This window comes from Falco biarmicus, chromosome 11, assembly GCF_023638135.1.
Source record: "Falco biarmicus isolate bFalBia1 chromosome 11, bFalBia1.pri, whole genome shotgun sequence".
NCBI lineage: Eukaryota > Metazoa > Chordata > Aves > Falconiformes > Falconidae > Falco > Falco biarmicus.
In genome coordinates, this window is record NC_079298.1 from 12515865 (window position 1) to 12540085 (window position 24221).

At 53.1% G+C, this 24221-nt stretch overlaps 1 protein-coding gene across 2 annotated transcripts; it reads left to right on the top strand.

The window, feature by feature from the left end:
• Window positions 1-962: 962 nt before the first annotated feature.
• PDZK1IP1 (PDZK1 interacting protein 1) lies at window positions 963-23293 on the top strand. 2 transcript variants are annotated; one of them, XM_056356448.1, is made up of 4 exons: window positions 963-1143; window positions 20044-20152; window positions 22080-22178; window positions 22715-23293. In XM_056356448.1, the coding sequence occupies exons 1-4, from the start codon at window positions 1113-1115 to the stop codon at window positions 22785-22787; spliced, it is 312 nt and encodes a 103-aa protein (XP_056212423.1). In that variant the 5' UTR covers window positions 963-1112; the 3' UTR covers window positions 22788-23293. The 2 variants fall into 2 exon arrangements, with proteins under 2 accessions (XP_056212423.1, XP_056212422.1); XM_056356447.1 differs by lacking the exon at window positions 963-1143 and adding an exon at window positions 15346-16283.
• The last annotated feature ends 928 nt before the right edge of the window (window positions 23294-24221 follow it).

The window sequence follows — 24221 nt, forward strand, 5'->3', positions numbered from 1 at the left end:
TTAGCAGAGCACACCGTAGGTCTCCCGGGGTATGTACAGTTGTACTTTAATTGTGATTTGAATGGTACATTTCCTCTGCCCACCTCTCCTCCTGCCTGCTTCATCTCTCGCTGTGTGGACCATCGCCCCCCGTTTCTGTTGGAAACAGTGTTTTGGGGCAATGTACCGTGTGAGTGAATTCCTGCCTTATGATTTTTGGTTTTTTTAAGCCCCATCCCTTTCTCTGCCACCCTCCCCTGGGATTTCTGCATTTTTTCTGCAGAAACAAAGTAACCAGACCTGGTACCCTGAGTTTCAACCCACTGTGGATGTGCTATTTAGAAAACACATTTGTTGTAATGTGTGTGTATATATAAATATATATATATAATGAATATATCAAGAATATTTCTAAATAAAGTTTTACAAAGCAGCCTCCGTTTGCTGTCTGCCTCTCTCCCACCTCGTCACTCAGATCCATTGCTGCTTTGATATTTCATTCCTGGACATCGTGGGGTGAGAATGCCAGGATGGCCCACCCCCTGCCATCAAAAGTCATCAACAGGCAGCAAAAACCTTGCAAAAGGATCTGCTAATTTTTTTCTTGCTTGGCTCATGCAGTCCAGCTTGGGCTGGGCTTTTGCAGGGAGAGCAAGTGGGAGGAAGAGCGTGCGGGGCCAGCAGGAAGGAAGACGGGCGGTGGAGCAATCCCCCCGCTGCAGGCGAGTGTCACCAGCTGCCATGGCCTTACCCCCAGCACATTATTTGCAGGTCCCCCAAAGCCTCTGATGGACTTTTCCTCTCTTTTGATGAGGGGGATGTGGAAGGAGGGGGCTGCCGGGGGTGATGCTGCTTCCCTTCACACCCCACACACATTCAGCCACAATTTAAAGGCAACGACAGTAATTCCTCTTTTTTTTTTTTTTTTTTTAAAAAAGAAGTTGTTATCGCAGCCATATGCACAAATACTTTAAAAACTGATTGAGCTGGTAACATTAGTTAGGGAGTGTTTACAGGCTAACTGCTCCGTTGAACATGTGCATGTGTGTATATATATATATGTTAAATACGTATGTATGTGTGTATAACTAAAGCACCATGCTGCAGATGGTGGCCAGCACCATACCCATAACATGGAGCAGATGAGCAGGAATGGCACCGCAGGTATTTTCTTGTCTGTAATTTGTTTGATTTTCAGAGTCATTACCTACTTAAGCAGGGTCTTTTAGAGCATCCCTTGCTTTCTTAAAGCATCCCCCCACAAGCTTATCTGCTAAACCCCCCCATGACCAGCAGCCTGGCAGGCAACCCTTGCTTTTAGAGTTTCTGGGTGACATTTCCCCCATGGGTGAAAGAGGAGGGGGGGTCCTTCTCCAGCTCTGACCTGGGGGTTGTGGGGAGACCTGTCCAGGCACAGCCCCAAGCTAGAGGCATGGGGGCCCTCACTGCCAGTCTGAGTAAACCCCCACAGTCAGGGCCAGGCTGGTTTCCATCCCTGGCACCGGGATGAGGCGTTGGGTGGGTGTGGGGCAGCGGGTGGCTGCTGGGTGTTTATCTGGGGTAGGGCGATCACGGCTGCACAGCTGGTTTAACCCCCACCCCCAGCCCTGCTGCCAGCCCGGCAGAGCTGATAGCTCACCCACTGCTTATCTCTCCCTCCCACCTCCCGGCCCTCTCCCTCCTTCCTTCCATCGCCAGCACAATTCTCCTTCCACCTCCTCTCTCTGCTTTTTTTCTTTCTTCACTTAAAATGTCCTTCATGGCCATGTGGCCTTTGCCACCAGTAAAGGGAAGAGCATCCTCAAGGTGAAGGTTTCAAACCACTCCCTGCACATATATATTTAATAAATAGCTCTATAGCCTACAGAAAGGGCTGGGAGGATGCTGATGCCACCCGCTCCGCAGTGGGATGGCTGACATGCGTCACTCCTGATGGACCCCAGGGATGGGGAGACCCTGGGAGCCACCGTGCTGGGACAGGCTCCAGGGACATGTCCCCAGCTGGGTGCCTGGTGGCCCTGTGTTGGCCATGATGGAAGTGCTCCTTCCAGCACCTTCTTCTCCAGAGTATCTGGACCTCACTGCTGCTTGGCCACCAAGATCAAATGTCACAGAAGGTAGCAAACATCATCTGCAACTTGTGTTGCAAGTGGTGATGAGCACAGCTCTGTGGATTTAAATATATGGGGAAAAAACCCCAACCCCACCTGTTTTTTTGTTTGTTTATGCAAAACAGAGGAGAAAGTTGGGAAAAGCACCTTAGAGTCCTGATCTCTACCACACAGGCACAATGACAGGGTGGTAGCCTGGGTGCCATGGGTGGCATTGCCCTTGGCTGGGACAGGGGTTCACCTCCCAGCAGTGGCATCACAAGGCGATGGGGGTTTTGGCCTGTCTCCTACTGCAGAAAATTTTCTGCAAATAGCAGTTTCTTTAAAAACTCGAAGTAGGTGCATTTAAAGGTATTTTGTTCACCCATGTTTCTAATGTGTCCCAGGAACCTGGCTGACATTCAGGCTCTGGTGGCACAATATTTGCCTTACCATTGCATGGATGACACCGGGGAGCGAGAGCAGAGGGGAAGTGGCATTGAGATAAAATTGAATTTAAGAAACCAGAGAAGGTGGGAGGGACGTCTATGTCCGAGACAATGAAAAAAACCCACAAAAACCCAAAATCACCCCAAATTTGGGCAGCTTTTATTTTCAAGCCCCATTATCTGGCTTTAATTACAGCCTTTCTGGCAAAGCGATGTTGAGGGCAGCCTGCACGGGCACCCCTGCCTGGGAACACCACCGAAGCCAAGAGCAAGGACCTGCTTCATTAAGAGCATTCCCACATTATTGAATTAAATATGCTCACAGAAACGACAGGACCCAAACATTCCCACCCCAGCAGACGATGGGAAGGCTCTGCCTCTTCACTATCACAGGCCAGTGACAACAGGAGGCAGTAATTTATGGCTTTCTGGGACTGCTCGATATGCTCCTCATCCTGGGGCTCATCCCCGACATTCCCACTGCCACACAAAGGCTGCAGCCGGCCAGCAGTGCCCAGGGGACACTGTGCTGTCACAGCGGAGAGGAGATGAGCAGCCAGCGGGATCCCCTTTCTCCTGCCAGCCCTTTTCTTCCTCTCTGGTCCTCCTGCCTCTACTTTCACCTTATTTCTTGCTCATTGATTTTTTTCAGTTCCCATCCAAATTCTTGGGTGCTGGAGGAGCTCCGTGGCTCAGCAGGGCTGAGGGTACATGGGAGAAGACAAGGTCACTCTGAGACCCTGGGGGCTCAGGAGGGGGGACCCTCACCACTGATGGGGATGCAGGATACCTCCTGTGGGGGGTCCAAACTTGTCCCCCCGGTAGACATTCCTTTTACCCTGCTCTCAGAGCTATTCTCAGCTGCCCTGGTGACCTTTCCGGGGAACAATTTACTATTGTGTTTTGGTGAAGCCCAGCCTCTATTTTTACACTCTGTTTTGCTGATGTGGGGAGCGAGACGGGAATCCAGCAGGAAATGGGAGGGAGCGTCTGGAGCACGGTTAAAACTGCACCGGCACTTTGATGTGCCGGGGCTGAGCTTGCCCGGCAGCACGTGTTGGGGCCAGGGGCTTCACTCCCTGCCCAGCTCTCCGCTAAATCCTGCATGGTACCAGCTTAACCCAGCCATGCCAAAGTGGGAATGGGTCCTACAGCAAACGGCTTGTGGCAAAGAGGCTATCAAAGCCGTGGTGGTGCTGTCTCCCTTGGTGCGTGCACGGTGCAAACTGAAAGGCAGCTTTCTTCTGGCATTGTGTTACTTAAGGGATGCTGGAAACAAGGGGAGGAGGTGACTTGCTGTCCGTGCTGGGAGAGGTTTGTGGACTTGCCCAGGGACATCTGGGAGAGCCCATGGCAGAGCATCCTGGGTCGCATCATGTGAAATGAGCAGGCTGATAGCAGGTGAAAGGGGCGGGTCTTTATGTGAGGTGTGGTTGAGCCATAGTCCTCCCTGATGTGGAACCCTGGTCTGGGCTTGTGGGGAGTAAGTGGCTCCAAATACGCCAAGAACCACAGCCTAGAGTGGCTAGCGGAGCGTGGCTGGCCACATGCCCCATTGGCCCTGTGTCTGTGGCAGAGAACACCAGCCCATCCAACCCTGGAGGTGTAGCTGGGGAGGTGGCCAAGCCCCAGGGAAGGGAGTGGGGCCAGCTCTGTCCTGTCACTGTCCTGCTTCCACCGCCATCATCACCCACAGCACAGCCCTCAGGGCAGGAGTAGCACCGTGCTGCCCCAAGGGTTTGCCCAGAGCCCACCAAAACCACAGGCAAGGTCCTCCTGCATGTCTGAAGGGTCTAGCCACCATCTCACCCACTGCCCATCCAAGATCTGCCTGCAAGGGCCTGTGAGCAAGGGGACGCTTTACAGCAGCTGTCCCATCTCCAGAGCACTTCTCTCGCACCCCACCAGAGAGACATCCCTTCACACGCTGCTGGAGCTGAAATAAAACACATCAACACTCTCCCAGTCGTGTGTCTTGCAACCATCCAGCAATGCAGCATCGCTCTTCTGAGCACGCCATCTGCCCCGTCCCTGGGAATGTGCTGAGAGGGGACCTGGAGGCCAGCGCGGGTGGCCTGAGGGGCAGCCAGAGCTGGTTAGTAGCGTGCTGCCGTGGGCGCTGTGGGTGGGAGGCTGTTCCTCGGGGTTGGGGGGCTCTGTTTGTGCTGGGCTTATGTGCAATGGGTGAACTGGTGCCCTGCAGAGGCTGGGCCAGGGAGCAGGTGAGGAACAAACCTGGCTGCAGCTCCAATGTGGGGCTTCACGTAGCAGTCATGCATTGGCATAGACACTTGCATGCACAAGGAATCACGAACCTACTCACCCCACAAATACCTGTCCATGGACAAGATCAGGCACCTGATGGGTAAGTGTGCACACTGACTTGCTCACAAATGCATGGCCCATGTGCTCTGACATGTGTGATGGGGCACGAACACCCTCACAAATGCATGTGCTAATTTTTGCACGTCCCACACCTGTGGGCACATCTGTGGATGCACCTCTGAGGACAGTCCTAAATAGAGATATTTGGATGGATGCGAACATGCAGTCCTGCAGAAGTCTTTTAAGCCATTCAAGCCCACGACATGCTCACACATGTGTCCCCCCTGCTCCTCGCACGCTCCCCTGCCGGTTGTCCCCACCAGGGTGGTTACGCTGTTTGTTGCACCAGCAGAAATCACTCCCAAGCTGCTCCCTGCCTCATCCGAGCAAACCGGGAGCTGCTTTTTCCCTTCTTCTAGGTCAGGTGGCACCAAACCATCCCAAGCAGGTACCGGATGCTTTTCCCAGGGTGATTCCGAGGGCGGCAGGGAGGGCCAAGCTTGCCGGTGTGCCAGAGGTGGCAGCTGTTGCCCCTGCCCGGGCTGGCGTGGGGTGGGGGGCTGCCTGCCCCATCCCAGGGGCCACCCTCCAGCCGGCTGCGCCCGCGCTCCGAGCTGCCCCTCTCCACCCTCCCGGGCAGCACGAAGGGCCGTGTGCCGGGAGCACGTTTTGTCCCCTCCAACGGTGACACTCCCCAGCGACGGCAATGCCACCGCCACTCCCCTGCGCGCTCGGGGCTGCTTTCCAGCAGGAGCTCGACGTCTTCGAGGTGCCGTGGCCCCAGGGGGCGTCCCCGTGTCCCCGTCCCGGCGGGCCTGTCCCACCCGCGGGTCCCGTCCGAGCCCCGTCCCCGAGCCCACGGGGCGGCCGGCGCTCCCCGGGCAGCAGCCTCCGGGCCGGCGCCTCCTTTGAACAGGTCTCGGGGAACCCCTCGCCGCAGATAAACGGCAGATCAAAGCCGACCGCAGCCGAGCGCTTCCTGCCAGCCCAGCGCGGCGGGGCCGGGGCGGCAGCGGCAGCAGCGCCACCCCCGCGGGCGCGCCCCGCCCCGCCCGCCAGGGGGCGCCGCCCCGCGGCAGCGCAGCGCCGGGCGTGGGGGGCGCGGAAACGGGGTCTCGTAAAAGGGTTTAGTGTTTTCTTGGCGTTTTCCAAAGAAAGTATGTTAAAGACTGTCCTTTCCCCTCTTCCTTTCCTTTTCCCTTTTCCCTTTTCCCTTTTCCCTTTTCCCTTTTTCCTTTTTCCCTTTTCCCTTTTTCCTTTTCTCCTTTTCCCTTTCCCTTTTCCCTTTTCCCTTTCCCTTTCCCTTTTCCCTTCCCCATCCCCATCCCCATCCCCTTTCCCTTACCCCCTTCTCTCTTCTTCCTTTTTCACTTCCCCTTGCCCTTGCCATCCCCATCCTCATGCCCATTCTCCCCTTCCCCCCTTCTCCCCGTTTCCCTCTCCCACCCATGCTGATCAGCAATCCAGGTCCCCATGGGGTTACCACAGGCTGCCAACCCTTACGTTACAACCACTGTATTTGAACATTGCAGCTGTTTTCCTGCAGAGTTTTGGGGTAGGAAGACACAGAGGAAGCCTGGGACAGCCGGCGTGTTCCCCCCAGCTCAGCCAGGCCCTGGAGGTCTTGGTGCTTGCCGGGACGTGGGGGCCATGGGCTCTGTGCCAGTGGTCACCAGCTCGCCGTTGGCTCTGCCAGGGGAGCTGCCCAAGTGCCCAGGGATTTCTGCAAGGGTGAGTTGACCCTGCGAAGGCTTCTTCTTCCCAGTGGGAGCGCTGGTGGCTGTGACAACACCTTGCTATTTATTGAGTTTTAATTAATAGCCCGCCCAGTCCTGGAAACAGCCTCTCTTCCTCAATCCCAGGCAAAGGCATCTCTTGGGGGTCTTCACCTTTTGTCCTCAAAACCTATTCAGGGCTGAATTCAAGGGCAGCCTGTTCTCAGCCACTGTGGCACAACGGCACAGCTCGATGTTGTTTAGCCCTTTCCTATCCATCCCGTCCCTCCCACCCTGGCTCCCTGTCCCCAACTCATGGTACTCAGCTCAGCTGCAGCAGCATCCTGCTGAGGCTGGCAGCCTCCAAGCCTTCAAGAATGGGTTAAGGCTCCCAAAAGCTCCCCTAACTTCAATGTACTCTGAGAAATGGCTCTTTCACCCCTTGGACTCACATGAAATCCCTCTGGCCTCGCCATGTCCCTCCCACCCCCTTCCCCAGCAACAGAAATTGCTGCTCAGAGCAGAAGATGACATGATTTTTCCCATCTTCTCTACTACCTGCATCTGTTTGCTTGGGTGGCAGCCAGAAAAGTGACTTCATACATTTGATTCCCCACCCTCCCCCTTTATTTTTCATTTTATTTTTCGACGAGCCCAGCGCTTTCGCCTGTTGCAGAATCAAGGGTGAAGCATCCAGGCCAAATCCTGCCCCTGTGTTATGGTAATCGCGGCTGCCACCCAGCAGATGCAGCTTGCCTGAAATAATAAGGCTGTTTAACAGGCACGGAGAAGGAGAGGGAAGCTTTTGTTTGACACTTGCCGGGGTTGGAGTACACTTGTAAAGCAACAACTGGAGCTTGTTGAAAAGAAGTGGAGGTTATTAGATGTGTTTTGCTCACTGCCGATCCCCCCCTTATTTTTTTCCCTTCGGATGCCAAGGCAAAAGCTCCCTTGCTGAGAAGGAAGAGGAGAGAGATGCTACCTGAAAACGTGCTGCTTTTGCTGATGGGCATGGAAATAAATAGGGCTAGTGCCTGCTGGCAGGGCTCTGGAAGGTTAAACCCCATGGTTCAAGGATGCTTAGGCTGATCTCCTGTACTGGGGTGCTCCTCACGCTGCCCATGGCCCTTCTTTTGGCCCAGTAAGTCTGCAGGGGCTGAAGAAGGGAAAGCATCTTCCTCAGATGGTGCTGAGCAAGGGGGTCCTACTGAAATTAGCTCTTCTCTACCAGTTGGCGACCCAGAGGGTCATGCAGGGGTGTCCTCCTCATGGGGCAAGGCCTTCCCTGATGCTCCTCTTCTTTCCAGGAGGCTGGCACCTGTCTGTCATGAGACAGCAAAGCCAAGTGGGACTCAAGGGTGCACTGAGTTGCTCTCAGAGTTGTCAAAACACAGGGCTTGCCACCAGCAAAGGTGGTCCAGAATTTATCATGGCTGGTGGGCAATGGGTTACTGATGGGGCTGAAAGAAATTCAGGTGACTGCAGGAGCTGGGGTGACATAAAATCTCATCCTTGGGGGTTATAATCCCATTTTGAAGTGTTACAGTTTTGGATGGGCAAATGACTGAAGGTAGGTCCGGGTGCCACGGGGTTTTTATCTTCCCCCAGATAAGTGGGAACAAGAAAATTATTAGATGGGTTGGGAGTCCATCCATCCTTCTACCTCCCAATCTACCTCTCTGTCTTGATGCAGCTCTCACCAGCCTTATCTTTGCTCTGAAAAAAACCCAGCGATCCCCTTCAGAAGCCAGGAATAAAATCAATATATTCCCTCTCTAATTCAGGTAGCTCCCCATAAATCTTCCCAGCTTCAGTTTGGTCTCCTAGGACTCCCAGATCAGTTGGGAACCTATTTAATCAGCTGGGAAGATCAGCGCTGTTTGTTGCCGAAAGGCCCTTTGAACTCTTTGTCTCTTCGTTGAATGATGCTCGTGTCCCCAGAGGATTTAGCCAGACTGGCCCATTCTGTGTGACAAGTCTCAGGTTAATAACGCCGGGCGCTGGCAGCGCCCACCAAAGTCCGGCTGCGAGCCCAGGGTGCTGGGAAGAGTCAGAGCCCCTCTCTGCCAAGCTCTTATTGCTGCATCTGCCCCTGGCCCCTCACTTGGCTCGCTGCAAAGCTCCATAAAACTACACCAAATTGCAAGCCCAGCAACGGAGAGCATCCAGCCTGGAGACAGGGGAAGAGAATTATAGCTCCTTTTGGAGAGGCTTAGCAAAGGATGGAGGGGGAGTGTGAAATCACAGTCCCCCCATCCTGGGGGTGCAGGCTTGGTTTTTTAGCATATTTGAGTGCATTTTAGGTGTTAGCTCACTGAGAATTAGCCCCACGCTGGTACCTTTGCTGAGGGATGGTGGCTTCTGGAAGAGGTTTCCCATGCTGGTCCAGCCCTTGGGAGCAGGGGGCTCGAGATCGCTCAGGATCTGGCCTCCAGGAAGCAATTCTAGAGCTGCCCCAAATCAGCAGGACTCCTTCCACTGGCTTGGACCAGTTTGCAAGCAGGGAAACATTGAAGTGTCACCTTCAATAGCCAGGTTTCTTTTCTAGGCTGTGTTGAATCTGTGCTGCAGGTGGCTGCTACCTGCCTCCTCAACAGCCTCCAAGCAACCCAGCCTGGTGAGAAGCAGCCAGATCCTCACCCTGTCTCCATCCAGCTCTGGCCCAAAGGGTCAGAGTTTCTTCTTCCTAAGGTTTCTGCTCTTCATAAACCACAACTTAGCATGGACCACCATCCAGACAGGCAAAGCAACCTAATCTATGAGCGCATTAGGGTGTCAGAAAACAATAATCCGAGAAGGAAACACATTATCTGGCCTTGTTACTTTACAAAGTAATTTAAATTAATTTTTCCCTAGAGTGGTTAGGGAGCACTGCAACTTGCCCTTGTCTATTCTCTCCGGCTAATGAAGCTTTACCAGCGACTGCTCGTGAATTCCTATTAAGACCTCATCTTAGAGGTTACAGGGCAAAGCAATTTCTGCTCCTGGGAAAGATGCCTATGAATTTGTAATTGTAAGTCCATGTTTGATAGGGATTAGCATCTGAAAGGGGTAGAGTGGTGGGTAGCAGAGAAAACATTATTTCAATTAGCAGAAGAAAAGCAACTTAACATTTGATTATAGTTTACACTTTTAATTTTCTACTATTCTGGCATCTGGGATAATTATTTCCTGAAACTGTCCACCCCCACCAAGCCAGCCAGCTCTTTCCTTCTCCTCCTCTTGGCCATCTTGGTTGAGATTCACATGGAAGTAGTTGATGAGTTGGGTCCTTTCTTCTCCCAGGCAATAGCCAGACTCACCAAATTTGGGTCCAGAGAGGAAGATGCTGTGCCAAGCCAGACTGAAATGAGACATGATGTTTCTCTTCACACTGAGGAAGTGCAGGATGAGGAGGATGGAGCTTTGCCCTACAGCCAGGCTCGTGGTCAGGCTTGTGGCCAGCAGCTTGGCATGGCCCTTGTGCCTGACTCCCAGGCAGAGCCCTGGTGCCTAGAGCTTCTCTCTGTGTTCAGAAATTACTTTCAGTCCCGCCTCTCCTCCCGCCCCATAAAGGCAGGTGCCATCTACTCTGCAGGGACCTGGCCATTGCTCTAACCTGTGCTCCAGCTATTTTTTTCTGGCTTCTCTGCCTCCCATTTCCTAATGACGATGCAATCAGTTTTTGGGTGGGAGATTCCTTGTGAGAAGGCTTGTTGTTATTTAAGGAAGATCATGAAATCCATCCTTAATGAAAGGACAGGAGAAAACCCTTCCACCAAGTTACAGTGAAGCCTGAGATTATCATTTTTATGGGCTTCCAATCTTTCCTGCCTCATGTCTTATCAGTGAATGCAGCTGGAGGCTTCAAAAACCCTCCCAGCTTGCTGCTGATTTTATGGGATGAAGATTAGAGATGATCGGATAGTAAATTATTCAATCCATTCAATATCACTGGGCAGGAGGGAATATCCAGAGTGAAGTCAGCTCCCTTCTCCCTTTCTGAGCATCACGTATTGGGAACCCGGCTATCTGCCACTCCAGCAATGCAGCGGCACTTCCCCCTGTGCTCAGAGATGATTAGGGGGGCAATATGCCCTCTGAACAGATGGGAAAGCCAAGGGGGAATCACGGATGCAGGCTCATCCCCTGGCAATAAGGCAGATCAGAGGCAGATGGATTTTCTTCGTGTTTCAGGGATTTTTAGTTTGATTCCTCCCAGCCCAGAGCAAGGTGGGACAGATCAGGTAGGTGTTTTCTCAGTGTAATTTTCCAAGGTTGCGGGCCCCCAGGCTGAATGTGAATGTGCTGTCAGACCCCTGGCAGCTATCGACCCCAGGGATGGAGGAGCGGGGAGCTCAGAGAGGACAAATCCTGGCAGCTGTGTGCAGACAGCTGGATAGAGAAGGGAGCCCATTGCTGTCCTTAGATGTACGGAGCAGGAGCATCAGGCCCCAGCACAGAGGGTGGCCAGTGTGAATGCTGCCCAGAGATCCATGCCAAAAATCAGCTGGTGTAAAGAACATCATTCAGAAGGTCCCATGAAACATGCACGGACCACAATGATGCTACTGAGCAGGTCTCAAGGGAAAATTAAGCACATACCTGGTGCCTGATGCTGGGGCCATGCCTGGGCCCCATCTCAGATGGCTGCTGGGTACCAGCTCCCAGTGAGTGTCCTGCCAGGAGTGGTCCTGGCTGACCTCATTGAAGCATCCAGGCTGCCTGGGGGGGGAAGGGAAAAATCCACATCCTCGCCAAACAAAGGTCCAGGAGGGATCATGGCCACCACCATGTCACCCCCTTCTCCATACTGCTTAATCAAGGCTTGCAGTTAGCATCAGCTCTGGGAGACTCAGGAATGGTCCAATGAAATGTTTAATAAAATGCTGAAAGGTGTGTTTTCTCCTTGGCTCTGTGTGTGTGTGTGCAATAAGGGAGCAAACGGCTCAGCTGAACCCCAGGCTGGCAGTGGGAGAACGGAGCCAGTGTGGGGCGATGCCCCGTTGCCACACCATTGACAGCGGGGGTTTCATCAGCATGTAAATAAGAACACATATTGCTGTTTAAAGGCATTTTTAAAGAGGGGAAGTGAGGTACAGAGCTGTGATGGATAAAAAGCCTCAGTAGGGGCTGCCTTTTTCCACTGCTGTTTATCCACGCTAGGCTAAAAAAAATATGCCCTTTTCATAGTGGTTGTATCTCCTGGCTCTCCCCTGAAAGCATCCATCCCAGGCAGGATTTGAAAGCCAGTGTTGATGGGAAATGAGAGAATTCTGGGGCAAGGAATATTTGGCAAATGTTGAAAGAAACAAGTAATTAAAAATTGGTTTTTGTTTTGTTTTTCTTTTTGGAGTAGCTATTAAAATAGAACAAATTCATCTTTTTTTTTTTTTCCCCTAGGAAAAATACAATCTCTTCTTCAGGGGATGTTCAGGCTCACTCTCATATTTTCTTTATTTTTACGGGTCTTTCTGAGAGATGTGGAGGATGAAGGAGGGAAGGAAGTAGGGAGGAAGGAAGAAAAGAAGGAAGGAAGTGAAGGAGAAAAAGATGATCTCCTATATAACACAGAGCCCCACAATGTTTTTCAAAGAGGAACTAGCATCTGTGCTCTGAGCTGTTTCACCCAGGAACACATTTTAGGCTCAGGAATGTTCCTTTGAGCAAATATTAATTTTGGCTAAAATTTTCATATTTCTTATGGGAAAATCCCACTGATTTTTAGATAATATCAGCATAAATCTTGGAATTCGAAGACTTGCTGTACACTAGACCTGTTGTATAGGCAACTGCTCACATGGGTCCCTAAGAAAGAACTGAGCTAGCTCTGGGTCCACTTGGGTTTGACTAAATACTGCCAAGGTGATTTGCCCTTCTGTGCCTTAGTTTGCCCTCACCTGTGAAATGGACCTGTAGGGCTTTGAGTCACCACAGCTAGGTGATGCTGAAGGCTTAAATGAGAGAGACAGCAAGATTTCCAGCATGCTGCAGCAGAAACACATAGCTTCTCATCTCTGCAGGTCCCAAGCCACAGCCAGAATGACATTAATATTTACCAAAATTTTGGACTTTGCCCCTGCAACAAGGTTGCTGCCATTGGAGTGACTTGCTATTTTTCACACCCCCTAGGCAGGACCCAGGGATATGCACCCAAGCAGGTGCCAGGCCAGCTTCTGTCACAAGAGCACATACCTCCCTGATAGCTGCCCTGGGCTAAAGAAGATGCATTGGAGCACAGGGGAGCTTTGAGATAAGCAAACAAGCAGCAAACGAGCAATTCCCTGGCCTCATCAGCAAGCCCCAAACAATTTAATAATTAAATTTCCTATAAATGTGGGAATGTGCACTGGTAAAGTGTTATTTGCTCCTCAGGAGGGACCCAACAGTAAGACCCCTGTCTGGAAGGTACAGCAGCTCTGCCTTCATCTCAGTGTGTGGTTTGTCATGTCCTGTCCCCCCAGCACATCATAGAATATGGGTGGATCCTTGAGATATTCCTATCCTTGGAAAATCAGCCCAGGGATGCTGGGCTGGGCAGGGCTCTGGGGTGAGAACACAACCTGGAGTACATGTGGAGGAGGAGCAGAAGGAACCCACTAAGCAACCTGCCACAGCCCCAGGCATGGCTGGGCGTGGGTAGCAATAGCAGAGAGATGTCTCAGACCTTGAATTTTCCAAGGGCAGCAGCAGAACTGGCTTCTCTAGGACTCCTGATCTGCCGATAAAGCCTTCTGCTCTAAACAGCTAGTGTTTTGCTGGGCTTTTGGTAAGAGTCAAGTAACAGCTGCAGATGTGGTGTGGGAGTCTGTTACAGACCACCCGACCAGGAGGAAGAGGCAGGTGAAATATCCCATATGCAGCCAGGAGAAGTCTCCCAGCCGCCAGCTCTTGTTCTCCTGGGGGACTTCAACTTGCCAGCGCCTGCTGGAAATGCACCACAGCAGGGGGAACAGCCCGGGGGGTCCCTGGGGCGTGTGGCAGGGACCTTCCCGACACCGCTGGGCCTGTGGGCGACGTGCTGGTCGGAGGCCGTCTGGGGCACGGTGATCACGAAATGACAGAGGTTTTGGTTCTCAGGGAAGTCAGGGGAGGGGTCAGCAGAACGGCTGGGCTGCCGTGGGCTCCCCGAGGGCAGGCGGTGGCCTCCTCAGGAGGTGGGCTCAGCGCTGGGCCAGGCCCGTTAATGTCTTCATCGACGACCTGGGGGGGGATCGAGCGCACCCCCAGTCAGTTTGCGGACAGCACCAGGTTGGGTGGGAGTGTGGATCTGCTGGAGGGCAGGAGGCTCTGCAGAGGGATCTGGGCAGGCTGGACCGATGGGCCGAGGCCAGTGGTGTGAGGGTCTACAGGTCTCAGTGCCGGGTCCTGCGCTGGGGTCCCACCAGCCCCACCAGCGCTACGGGCTGGGGCAGGGGGCTGGGACTGCCCGGTGGGAAAGGGCCTGGGGGGGCTGGTGGGCAGCCGCTGAACAGGAGCCAGCGGTGTGCCCAGGTGGCCAACAGCACCCTGGCTGGTATCCAAACCAGTGTGGCCAGCAGGACCAGGGCCGTCATTGTCCCCCTGCTGCACCTCGAATCCCGTGTCTGGGTTTGGGCCCTTCAGTACAAGAGGGACACTGAGGTGCTGGAGCGTGTCCAGGGACGGGCAGCGGGGCTGGTGAAGGTCTTAAGAGACCTTACAAGTCTTGTGAGGAGCAGCTGAGGGAACTGGGGCTGTTTGGCCTGGGGAAAAGGCGGCTGAGGGGAGACCTTATTGCTCACTACAGCTCCCTGACGGGAGGCTGCAGCCAGGTGGGGGTCAGTCTCTTCTCCCACGTAACAAGCGACAGGACACGAGGAAATGGCCTCGAGTTGCACCAGGGGAGGTGTACATTGGATGTTGGGGGAAATGTCTTCACCGAAAGGGCTGTGAGGCACTGGAACAGGCTGTGTGGGGACGTGTTGGAGTCACCATCCCTGGAGGCATTTAAAAGGCCTGGAGATGTGGTGCTTGGGGACATGGTTTAGTGGTGGACTTGGCAGTGCTAGTGGACTTTATGATCTTAAATGTTTTTTCCAACCTGAACCATTCTATGATAACAAGCAGGCAGCAAAGATTGCAAGCTCTGCGTGCTTTCCCAGACAGATAACGTGGAAGCAAGTCATGGGGAACGCAAAGTTCACTCTCATTTTTATTTCTTCACCAGCCATTCCTTTTTCTCTGTTACAGTATGAGACCGATTTTATAGGGCCTTATTATGGGCAGGTCCCTGTTGTGCCACTTCCTTTCTGGGTGCAGTAGGAGAGTCCCTACCCCATGGAGTTCGTAAGTAAAAACTGGAGGGTTGGGAATGGGATTACCCCATGTTGCAGGTGGGGATTTGGCCATGGAAAGGAATCTAAGAGAGAGCCGGGAAGTGGTGTTCAGTCTTGTACAGCTCAAGCCAGGTCCAGCTTGTTTTCAGGATACACTACATCATTCTAGATACAAGGGAAAGAGGAGAGATGAAGGGCAATCCGCAACGATGGGTATGTATTCCTGAGGGTGCTGCATGTTCCCAAATGTGCGTCCCTTGTGGGTGGCCACATGGGGACCTGGCACCCAGGCAGGGTCCGTGGCGGGGGGACGACTGACCTAGAAGCTGGGGAGCTCAGGTGCTATGAGGGGGATGCTCAGCAGCCCTGCAGGCTGGGCTTACAGGGATGCTATGACACACCACAGGAAGACTGACAATGAAACCACTGGCTCACAATTTTAAAATTCCCTTCAGGAATAACTCAAGTGGCACAGCTGTGAAGCCAAATAGCTTTTATTCTTCCTGCAGAATGGGTTTGTCAGCCATCCACACCCAGCATGGTCTGGGAAGCTGCTTAATTCGGGATCTGCAGTCTTCCCTGTCCTGCAGCATTTGCCCAGCTGATGTGAAGGGCCAGCCTTGCTGTCTGCTGCAGGTCTTCAGGTATTTCTACCTCTTCTGGTGTCTAAGAAATTTTGGAGACAGCCCTGAAGGCTCAATAAAATGAATGCCAAGTTTGCGCTATTTAACATCTCTCCGTTAAACAAGGCTTAGGAGGTGGGAGGCAGTACTTGGCATCAAGTCTGGTTTATTAACGGATGTTTTTAAGCTGCAGATGTGTTTTGCTGGGTTGTTAATGACACTTGTTGAAAAGGAAAGGGCAAGGAAGCGCATGGGGGCCGTGCTGGGCAGCTCCCTGCATCTCCAGGACTTGGGGTCCGTGGGGTGGGGTGGGATGTCAGAGCTGGGGCGTCGCTGGACCCCTGGCTCTCCTGCTGCAAGGGGGAACACTCGGGGGACACCCAGGTCCTGTTCAGCCACATTCCCCAAGCACCGAAGCCACAGACTTACCCATCTGGGTGTCTTTCTTCCTCCTGGCGATGTAAATGTTTTGTGCCTGTGTGCCCTTCCACGCCCTAAGGGGACTATCAGGTTCGAGTCACCGTGCCCCATATTCCCCGCCAGCAGGAGACAGGCACCTCCTTCCACCCCTTCCCACAGCAGGATTTGAATAACCAGGTGTGAGCATCAGCCTCCCTCGTTAATACGTTTGATAATTGACCAGGCGCTCATTCCCGTGGGAGGGCTGCGTGCCCGAGCGCAGCACCCTGCGAGGAGGGGCCGCCCGGCTGCTGCTCCGCACCCTGAGAGCCCGTGGCCTTGCCTGCCGCCATGCCCGCCCGCCGCCTCCTCCTCCTCCTCCTCCTGGGGCTGCTTCTGGCCCTGCAGCCTGCCTGCTGCCAGGAAGGTAAGTGCAGGAGGCTGCCTGCCCTCCCGGGGAAACTGAGGCAGGGGCAGGCAGGAAGGTGTGAGAGCCCCGGGCAGGCAGGAGCTGCTCGGTGGGGTGGCTTTGGGGGCAAGGGACAACTGTTAAAGAGCCTCTTGGGAAGAGAAAAAAAAAATAAATCCCAACTCCTGCCTAAGCTTTACCTCCGGCTTCACATCAGTGGGCAGTGGGGACGGGTGGGTGTCCGGTGGGTTGGGACGTCTTGCCGGAGCACCGAGACTTTCTACCTGTTTTGCTGAAGGCTGAAACGGCCATCCGAGGTTTATCTTACCTGCTTACATGGAGATAAAGCAGTTCTGATTTACCTCCAGCAGGACTGTGCACTGAGATGAGTAATCTGTTTTCTTAAGGATTTTTTTTTTTCTTTCTTCTCACTCTTGTCCCTGAGCAAGTGTTGTGCTGGGTCGCTCTCTGAGCTCACAGGTTTTCCTGTTAATCTGTAATTTTGATCATTGCTGAGGTGAGGGAGCAAATATTTTCCTCTGCAAGCCGTCCTCCCGTTCCCTTCCCAAAGACTTAATAGAGAACATTATTTTTAGGAAATTTGTGGAAGGACTTTCCTAATGCTAGAAATAACAAGTAGTAATTAAAACTCATCTGATGCTGCCAAAGTCCCGGAAAATTCCCTCCCCCTTTCTCCTTCTGATGCCCCAGCCCTGACCGCTCTTCCTGTGTTTGTTTACCAATTTGCTGAGGATTTAACAGTCTAGGGTCTACCCTGTCAGCAGGATTGAAAGTTTTGCTGTTGCCTGGAAAGAGAAAAAAACCCCAACCCTTTAATGAGTATCAGAGCCTGGCATGGCTTCCTCAGAGAGTGCAAAAGACAGGGGCCAGCTGATGCTTTCTAAGCATTTGGGGAAGATGGATCAAAAAGTAGGTCTATGTCTTCAAACCAGCCGTTGAGCATGGAAACAGGGTTAAAACATGTGCAAGGGCTTATGCTAGCTAGCATTGGCACTTCCCTTGGTCTCAGGTGTAATCACAGATGTGTGGACACTGATACACATCTGCCAGGGGCTGCAGATCCCGCATTGCTTAGTTTGGCCTAGAATAACTTGTTTGGGAGGGAAAACCACATCACTGCTATGGTGTGAAACATAGAGGAGGTGGCAGAGCCCAAGGGACAGGCTGTCCCACGAGGCACATCCCTAGTAAAGCATTTTTGCAGAATCACAGTCCTGTTTCCACAGGCGAGACTCATCTTTTAAGCCATCCCTCCTGGCAGGGCACTGAGGTGTGCTCTGGTGGGACTCCAGACAGGTGGTGCCCCCCAGGGCTGCCATCCACATACTTGCTGCCCGAGAAGATGCTATCAAGCTCTTGCCTCTGCCTAGTTCCCATTCTTCCTTTCTTATGCATGTGCAAGTTCCCTGCTCCCATGGGGGTATTTCAGCCTGATGTGCAGGCACTGGCTGCTCCCCCTGCCATCCTCACCTCTCCTTGCCGCTGGGCTTTCTGTGGTCTCTCAAAGCCAGAACCACTTGATTTTGGATTGGTATTTTTCCTTTTGCTTTTGGATGCTCTGAAATCTGGTGGAAATAGCTGCCTGAGTGGTTTCACTTGCAAAAACCTTCAGTACTTCCTGAGCATAGATGCTTGGAGGAGTTTTCCTACCGCTTCTCTCCTCCTTTGCTTGAAGATCATGAGATGCACATTTGGCGATTTCAGTCATTGCTGACTTCATTCCCTGCTTGACCTTGAACTCCGTTAAGCCCAGCAGAAACCTCACCGAGGGCTGGACCTGACCACCCCCTCCTAGGCTTGGGCGGGAAACCCTGACCCCGGCAGGAAAAATAAAGCACAACTAATAAATAAATGTGACTGAGATAACAGCCAAGGGCAGAGCGAGGAGGAAGCAGAGCGGGCCAAAGCTCAGCCTGGAGGCAATAGGTAGGTGTGTTTGGGGTGCACCCGTGGGGGTGGTGGGCAGCAGGGGCGTGAGCATCCTTGCCCATCAGGTAGGGCAGGAGGGGACCAAACCCTGCTCTGCCTCACTGCCACCAGCAGCTTGCTAATACAATGGGATTTCAGCTGAAACACCTTGATGCAAGAGGCAATTTCCATCTGAGCTCCTCCCGCTTGAGTTTTGGCCCTGGGACCTTGCACTAAACATGGCAAGTGTCTCTGCAGGGAAGTGGGGGACTGAAGGACATTGTTCAGGGCTGCTCTTGCAGCCTCTTGCCCTGGGGGTGCCACCATTTTCCGGACTGGCATAGGTGGTGAGTCAGCTGGCTAGGTTGATTTTGCTTCCAAGAGTTAAAAAGAGCTTTGTTTTGTGGGTTGCTTGGTTTTTTTCTTTTTTTTTTTTTTTTTTTTAATAGAAGCCTCTTGCAGTAAAGACTCAAGGAGCTGGGGGTCTTACCAAAAAGCACTCTGCCTCCCCAAAAGCAAAGGAAGGAGATGAGGGCTGTCAGCAGCAGCAGCAGCTGTGAATGAGAAGTTTGCACACACGGAGCACACAGCCCAACTTTATTGCTGCTAGTAAAGTTTATTTGCTGCTTATAGCAGGGATTTGTCTCCTGTGAGACAGATGAAGTGTTCAGCTGGCGTAAAGCTCCCTAGTCAGGCTGATGTACCAATTCACTCATCCTGTGGCAGGTCAGCTTCACAGGTGCTGGTGGTGGGGGCTGGGTCCAAGTGGTCCGAGGCTGGCAGGTAGCATCCCCCACCTGCCCCATCTGCCTGTGCAGATGGAGCTCATTTATGTGCAAGGCTTGGTGTTTTGATCAACACAAGGATGAAAAGCCATGCCTGAATAAATAGTAATTTAATCCCAAAGGGATGTGTCTGCATGGGCGAGGTCTCCTTTTGGTGTCCATGTGACAACACTTAAGGATGGGTTTGACTGCATCTGAGTGCTCCATCACCCCAAAGCTGGTGGAGGCAGGGAGCAGCTGTCCCAGCAAGGGCTGGGACAAGGTTTCCTCTTCTCATCGCCCTGCCCTTGAGTTCCTCCCACATACAGGAATATATCTCACAGCCTTCCTACCTGTGGCTGGATCACTGCTCAAGTCTGGCTAGAGAAAAATGAACCTGTGAGTCCATCCCGGGCCATAGATGCTGCAGCCTGCTCCTGCCCCTCTATGGCCTGGCCCCCTGCCAGCCCTGCCTGGCCTTTGTGCTAAAAGCTGTTGCTCTGAATACTTCACCCTTCAGTTTCCCATCATAGATCAGTTTGCTGCTCTGGAAACTTGTTGAATGATGCATTTTGCTGAAATCCACACCAAGAACCATAAGAGTGACAACTGAATTTTACACCATCCCTGTTGGGGGGTCCTTATTTTGCTGGGCAGTATTTGGAAAACCAGGAAAGATGTCTGTGGCACCTGGGTATGGAGAATAAAAATCTTACTGAAACCCCTCTGCCATATTTCCCCTGTCACTTTGGGTAAACACTCTCCCTTCCTCCCTCCATGTCCCCCAGTCCTTTGTCCCCCCAACCCAGAGTCATCTGTGCCCCACTGCGTACATATATGTATGTATGTATGGGGTACCAAAGCTGCAAGGCAACATGGTCCACATGCAAAAGCCAGTGAAACTGCCATTATTTGCACTTTATTTCATTGCTGTCACCCAGGTGAATCTGCCTGAATTAACAGCAACATGCTCTGCTTGGGTTTGCAGGACCCAGCTCTTGGCTGGACGTTGCTAAAGCTGGACAGAAGTTTGGCAGATAAAGCCTGAAGGTGTATTTCTAACGTGTCCTCTTTTTTTTCTGCAGCCCGGGGCAATCTCCAGCCATGGTCACAGGGTGTCATCGCAGTAGTTGTGTTTCTAGTCTTGGTGGCCATCGCTTTTGTGGTTAATAGGCTCTGGTGTAAGGAGAAAGTGTAAGTGTGGGAGCCCCACGGGTTGCTTTGGGTTGGGCTTAGCTGCCTCTGCATGGGTCACTTCCAGCTGCCTCCATCCCCGTGCCAGGACTGGGAACACTGTGATCACTGTGCCAGGACCCAGGCAGAGAGAGCAAAGACTCCCTGTGCTGATCTCCCTGTTCTCTTCTCCCTGTCCTGGTCTCTGCTCCCTGTTACTTATTGCCAGGTTCAAGCTTGCACTGTCCAGGTGCTGCAGTGAGAAAGCGCTGCGTTGGGGATGGCAGAGCTGCAGCATCATGACTGGTGTGCATAGGCATGTGTCTTGAGGGGCTGGCCTGAGCCTGGTTTCCTACGAATTTGGGGGTGCAGTTACCAGGTGCCTTATATCCCTTGGAAAACAAGCCCAAAACAGCTTCGTTTGCAAAGCAGAGCGAGCCATGTCATCAGAAGGCACTGAGAGGAGCTGGGAGAAGAGGGAGGTAGCTGAGCCGTGGCAGCTGTCTCCACCCGGAGCCCACAGCACAGGCAAACCAGGTGGCCTCATTCATCAGAAAAGGCTCTGGCAGAACCATTACCTCTGGTCCATTGCTGGCCAAGTAAAGCCACAGGCTCCTGCTCGCTGCCCCAGGCCCACTCGCTAAGTTGCAGTAACTTGATCTTGAGTTTGAGCCCAAAGTCAACAGGGGATGAGGACTGAAAGTGCCTTATAGCTGGGTTCCCAGTTTCTTTCCAGTGGCATGGGCACTTTGGGCTTTGCACCCTAAGGTGCTGGAATCTTCTTGGATCTGCACATGGAGACTTGGGGTATATCCCGATGCTCAGCAGATTGACTTCTGCCCTAGGTGCCTTTACAGGGGGCCCTTTGGGATGCATTTAGGGCCAACGCATAATGCAATGTAAAGAGAGAGATATATATATTTATATGGTCTGATCTGCAACTGCAGTCTTTGTTTCTCAAAGAGGAACCTTTGTCCTCAGGCTGGAGGAGCTCACAGCCCATGGAGTGGGAGGCAGGGATGGTGTTTCCTACCTCTGCCTGTGGCTGGGCTGCCTCTTCCCAGCCTGGAGGCAGAGGATGCTGAGGAGGGCTTGAGAGGGGGGGACGGTGGCTTGTTTTAATTAATCTGGCCTCTCTTCAGAAGAGTGGGCAGCGAGGCTCGGCAGCCTGGCACACTGCCAGCTCTGCACTGTCACTGTGACAGCAGCTATCAGCTCAAGCCACTGCCTGTTTATGCCAGTCTGCTCCTCGGAAAAGCCTCTGAAATTGCCCTTGGGCAAGTGCTGGAGAAGGCAGGGATGTGCACACTGGGTGGACCTGTGCCCACCCTCCACAGCTAAACCCCCCTGGTGCTGTTTGGGGCATGGCTTACTCCAGAGCTGAGCTTTTGGGCTCCAGCTAAGGTCGAAGACCTGATCCCTGTGCTGTGGTTCCTTCTTCGAGTGATCCAGACTCACATCTGAAAGCAAACAGCTCTTCTTTGCACATGTGTGCGGATGTACACCCCTCCTGTGCCAGGGCTGCAGCACTGGCAGAGCCTCGGCATTTCTGTCTGTCAGTTGGGACCCATAGGGAATATTTTGCAACAGATTACACAGAAGAAGACTGGAAAAACCAGTTAGCAGGAGAAAACAATCCCATGTATTGACAAATGAGTCTTGCTACCTGCCAGGCTGGCACTGGGAGTACTAACTCCAGAGACATGGGTTGGCACTCAGCAGCTGGGCATGACCCCTGCAAACCTGCCATGAGGGCATCTGTTGTTACCCATGTCTTGCTGGGAAGGGGGTTGTGCTGGGTGTTTGAGGCCAGGATTACACATCCAGGTTCCTTATTGTCTCTGTAGTGTCGGAGCAGTCCCTTCCTCTCTGCCATCACCATTGCAAGCTGCTCCCTGGCACAGCCCCTCTGTCTCTCTGTCTCAGCTGCTCTTGTCTCCCTCTCCAGGGAAAATGTCGAGACGGTGGTGAGTGTCGAGGACAAGCAGGAGGCTGTCATGTCCAATGGTCACGAAGGGAAATACCTAACTGCTGCAGCCAACTTCAGGTGAAAGACTTGCTTAGACCTCCTCCACATGGCTCCCAGGCTCTGTTCCATCCCCCGGGGACAGTTCAGACTTGCAGTGCTGCAGTCTCTCCCACTTGGGGTCTCACATGTCCCATGCACCTGGTTTTGGGGCTGTTATCCACTCCAGGGACTAAGAGAGTGGTGAGGGAGTACCCCCTCCTCCCTAGTCTTTCCTCATCCCTGCAGCTGAGCCCCATGGTCTGTTCACCACCTTGCAACCTGCCACACCACATTTTTCTTATACTACATCACAACTTTCAAACAGAGAAAACCACCAAAAGTGGCCATAGGTCAGCAGATATTGACTATCAAAACAGCCCTTGCTAGGAATTAGAGCAATTCCCACGCTGTGCTTGGCTTTCCCTCCTGGCAGCGGGACCCCTCCCACCCTCCCCACCTCACCCCTTGCTCGATGCATGGCTGGCACCAGCAAGGTCAGGGCTCCGGTGGTGGCTTTGGGGAGGCTGGTCTTGCTGGGGGCGAGCTCAGCGCTGTGCTTCTCCCTCCCAATGCAGGTCCAAAGAGAGCCAGCACGCTTACGAGAACACCCTGGAGCCGGAGGAGAAGGTGATCACCACTGCCATGTAGCAGGCACCCCAGCTGGCTGCCCTCTTTCCACCTCTCACTTTGCTTCCCGCTGTTGCGATGGGCATTTTCGCAGGGATCCTCTGCACTGGCATCCCCCGGGTGCAGCAGCTGCCTGACCTCTCCACAGCACCACCATCTCCTGATCTTTTCCCTTCCCACTAGCGGGACACACACCACCCACTAGTGGCGCCCACGCTGGTTCCCGGGAGAGGTCTGGAGATGCCACCTCTCCTGCCTGGTGGTCACCCTACCTGGTTGGGGAGGCTGATGTCCCCCATCCCAGGGGGGTGCTGACCTGCCCCAGGCGTGGAGGGGTCCACACTGGGTGCCTGGGACCTCCCCACACCCCCAGCTGCCCTCTGGGGAGCTGCTGATGGAAAATCCTCTCTCTTCTCCCTGTTTTCCCTTCCTTTTTACAACCGACACCATGCATTTTAACGTCAGAACAAACCTTCTCCCCTGTATATATCTTCCCTGTGAGCAATAAAGAGAATTGTTTGCCCATAGGACAGCAAAGAGGGCTGTTTTGTTAAATCACCCAAAGGACTTTCTGGTATCTCAGCGCTCCCAGCCTTGGGGCAGTTTGGGCAGCTTGTCCTGGAGGAGGTGCTGCCCAGCATGGCGCAGGCAGCAGGCTTCTTCCCCAGGCAGGGGCTTGCAAAACACCATTTTCCTACAGCACCAAAACCTGATAAGTATTCCCTAAAACAAAGATGCTACAGTCCTGGTGGGGATCTCAGCCCAAAATAGACCACTTCCCACCGCCGGGAGCCCTCCAGGATGGAGCAGGGAGCTGGAGCTGGTGCCACTGCTTGCCATGAGCCACTCTCTCACTTCCCACGGGTGACTCTGTCGATGTCCCTAGCAGATGGTGACACAAAAAATCAGGAATGGGAGTAAACTAGGAGCCACATGAGAGTAAACTAGGAGCCTTCCAGTAACAGACCCACCCTGAAAAGCATCTGAAAAGCCTCTGAAAAGCCTCGTGTTTTGAAAACGCCCTCAAGACTCAGTGTTGAGAAATCACCGTTCCAGTTGAGAAATTGCATGGGGGTAGAAGAAAACAGGCAGAAGGGCCAGAGGGGTCAAGCCCTCCAGTGCAGAGGCAGGATGGCTGCCATCCACATCATCGCATCAGAGCTGTTCCATTCTACCACCTTCTCTGGGGCAGCTGGAGGCTGAGCCAGCCCCAGGCTGGGTCCTGGACCTCCCTACTTGTGCCCCTGATGGATGCTGTGCCCCTGACTTTTCTCTTGCAGGTGCCAAATGTCATGTGGGCTTGGAAAAAAACAAGCTCCCTAGTGCTTCGCTCAGCAGGGTTTAAGGAGGATTAGTCATTGCGTGTTCCCGCTGCGTCAGCACTCGGGCTGGGGGCTGGGGGTGTGGCGAGAGGAGGGGAACCCATTAATTTTTACCTCTTAGTTGCAAAAGAAG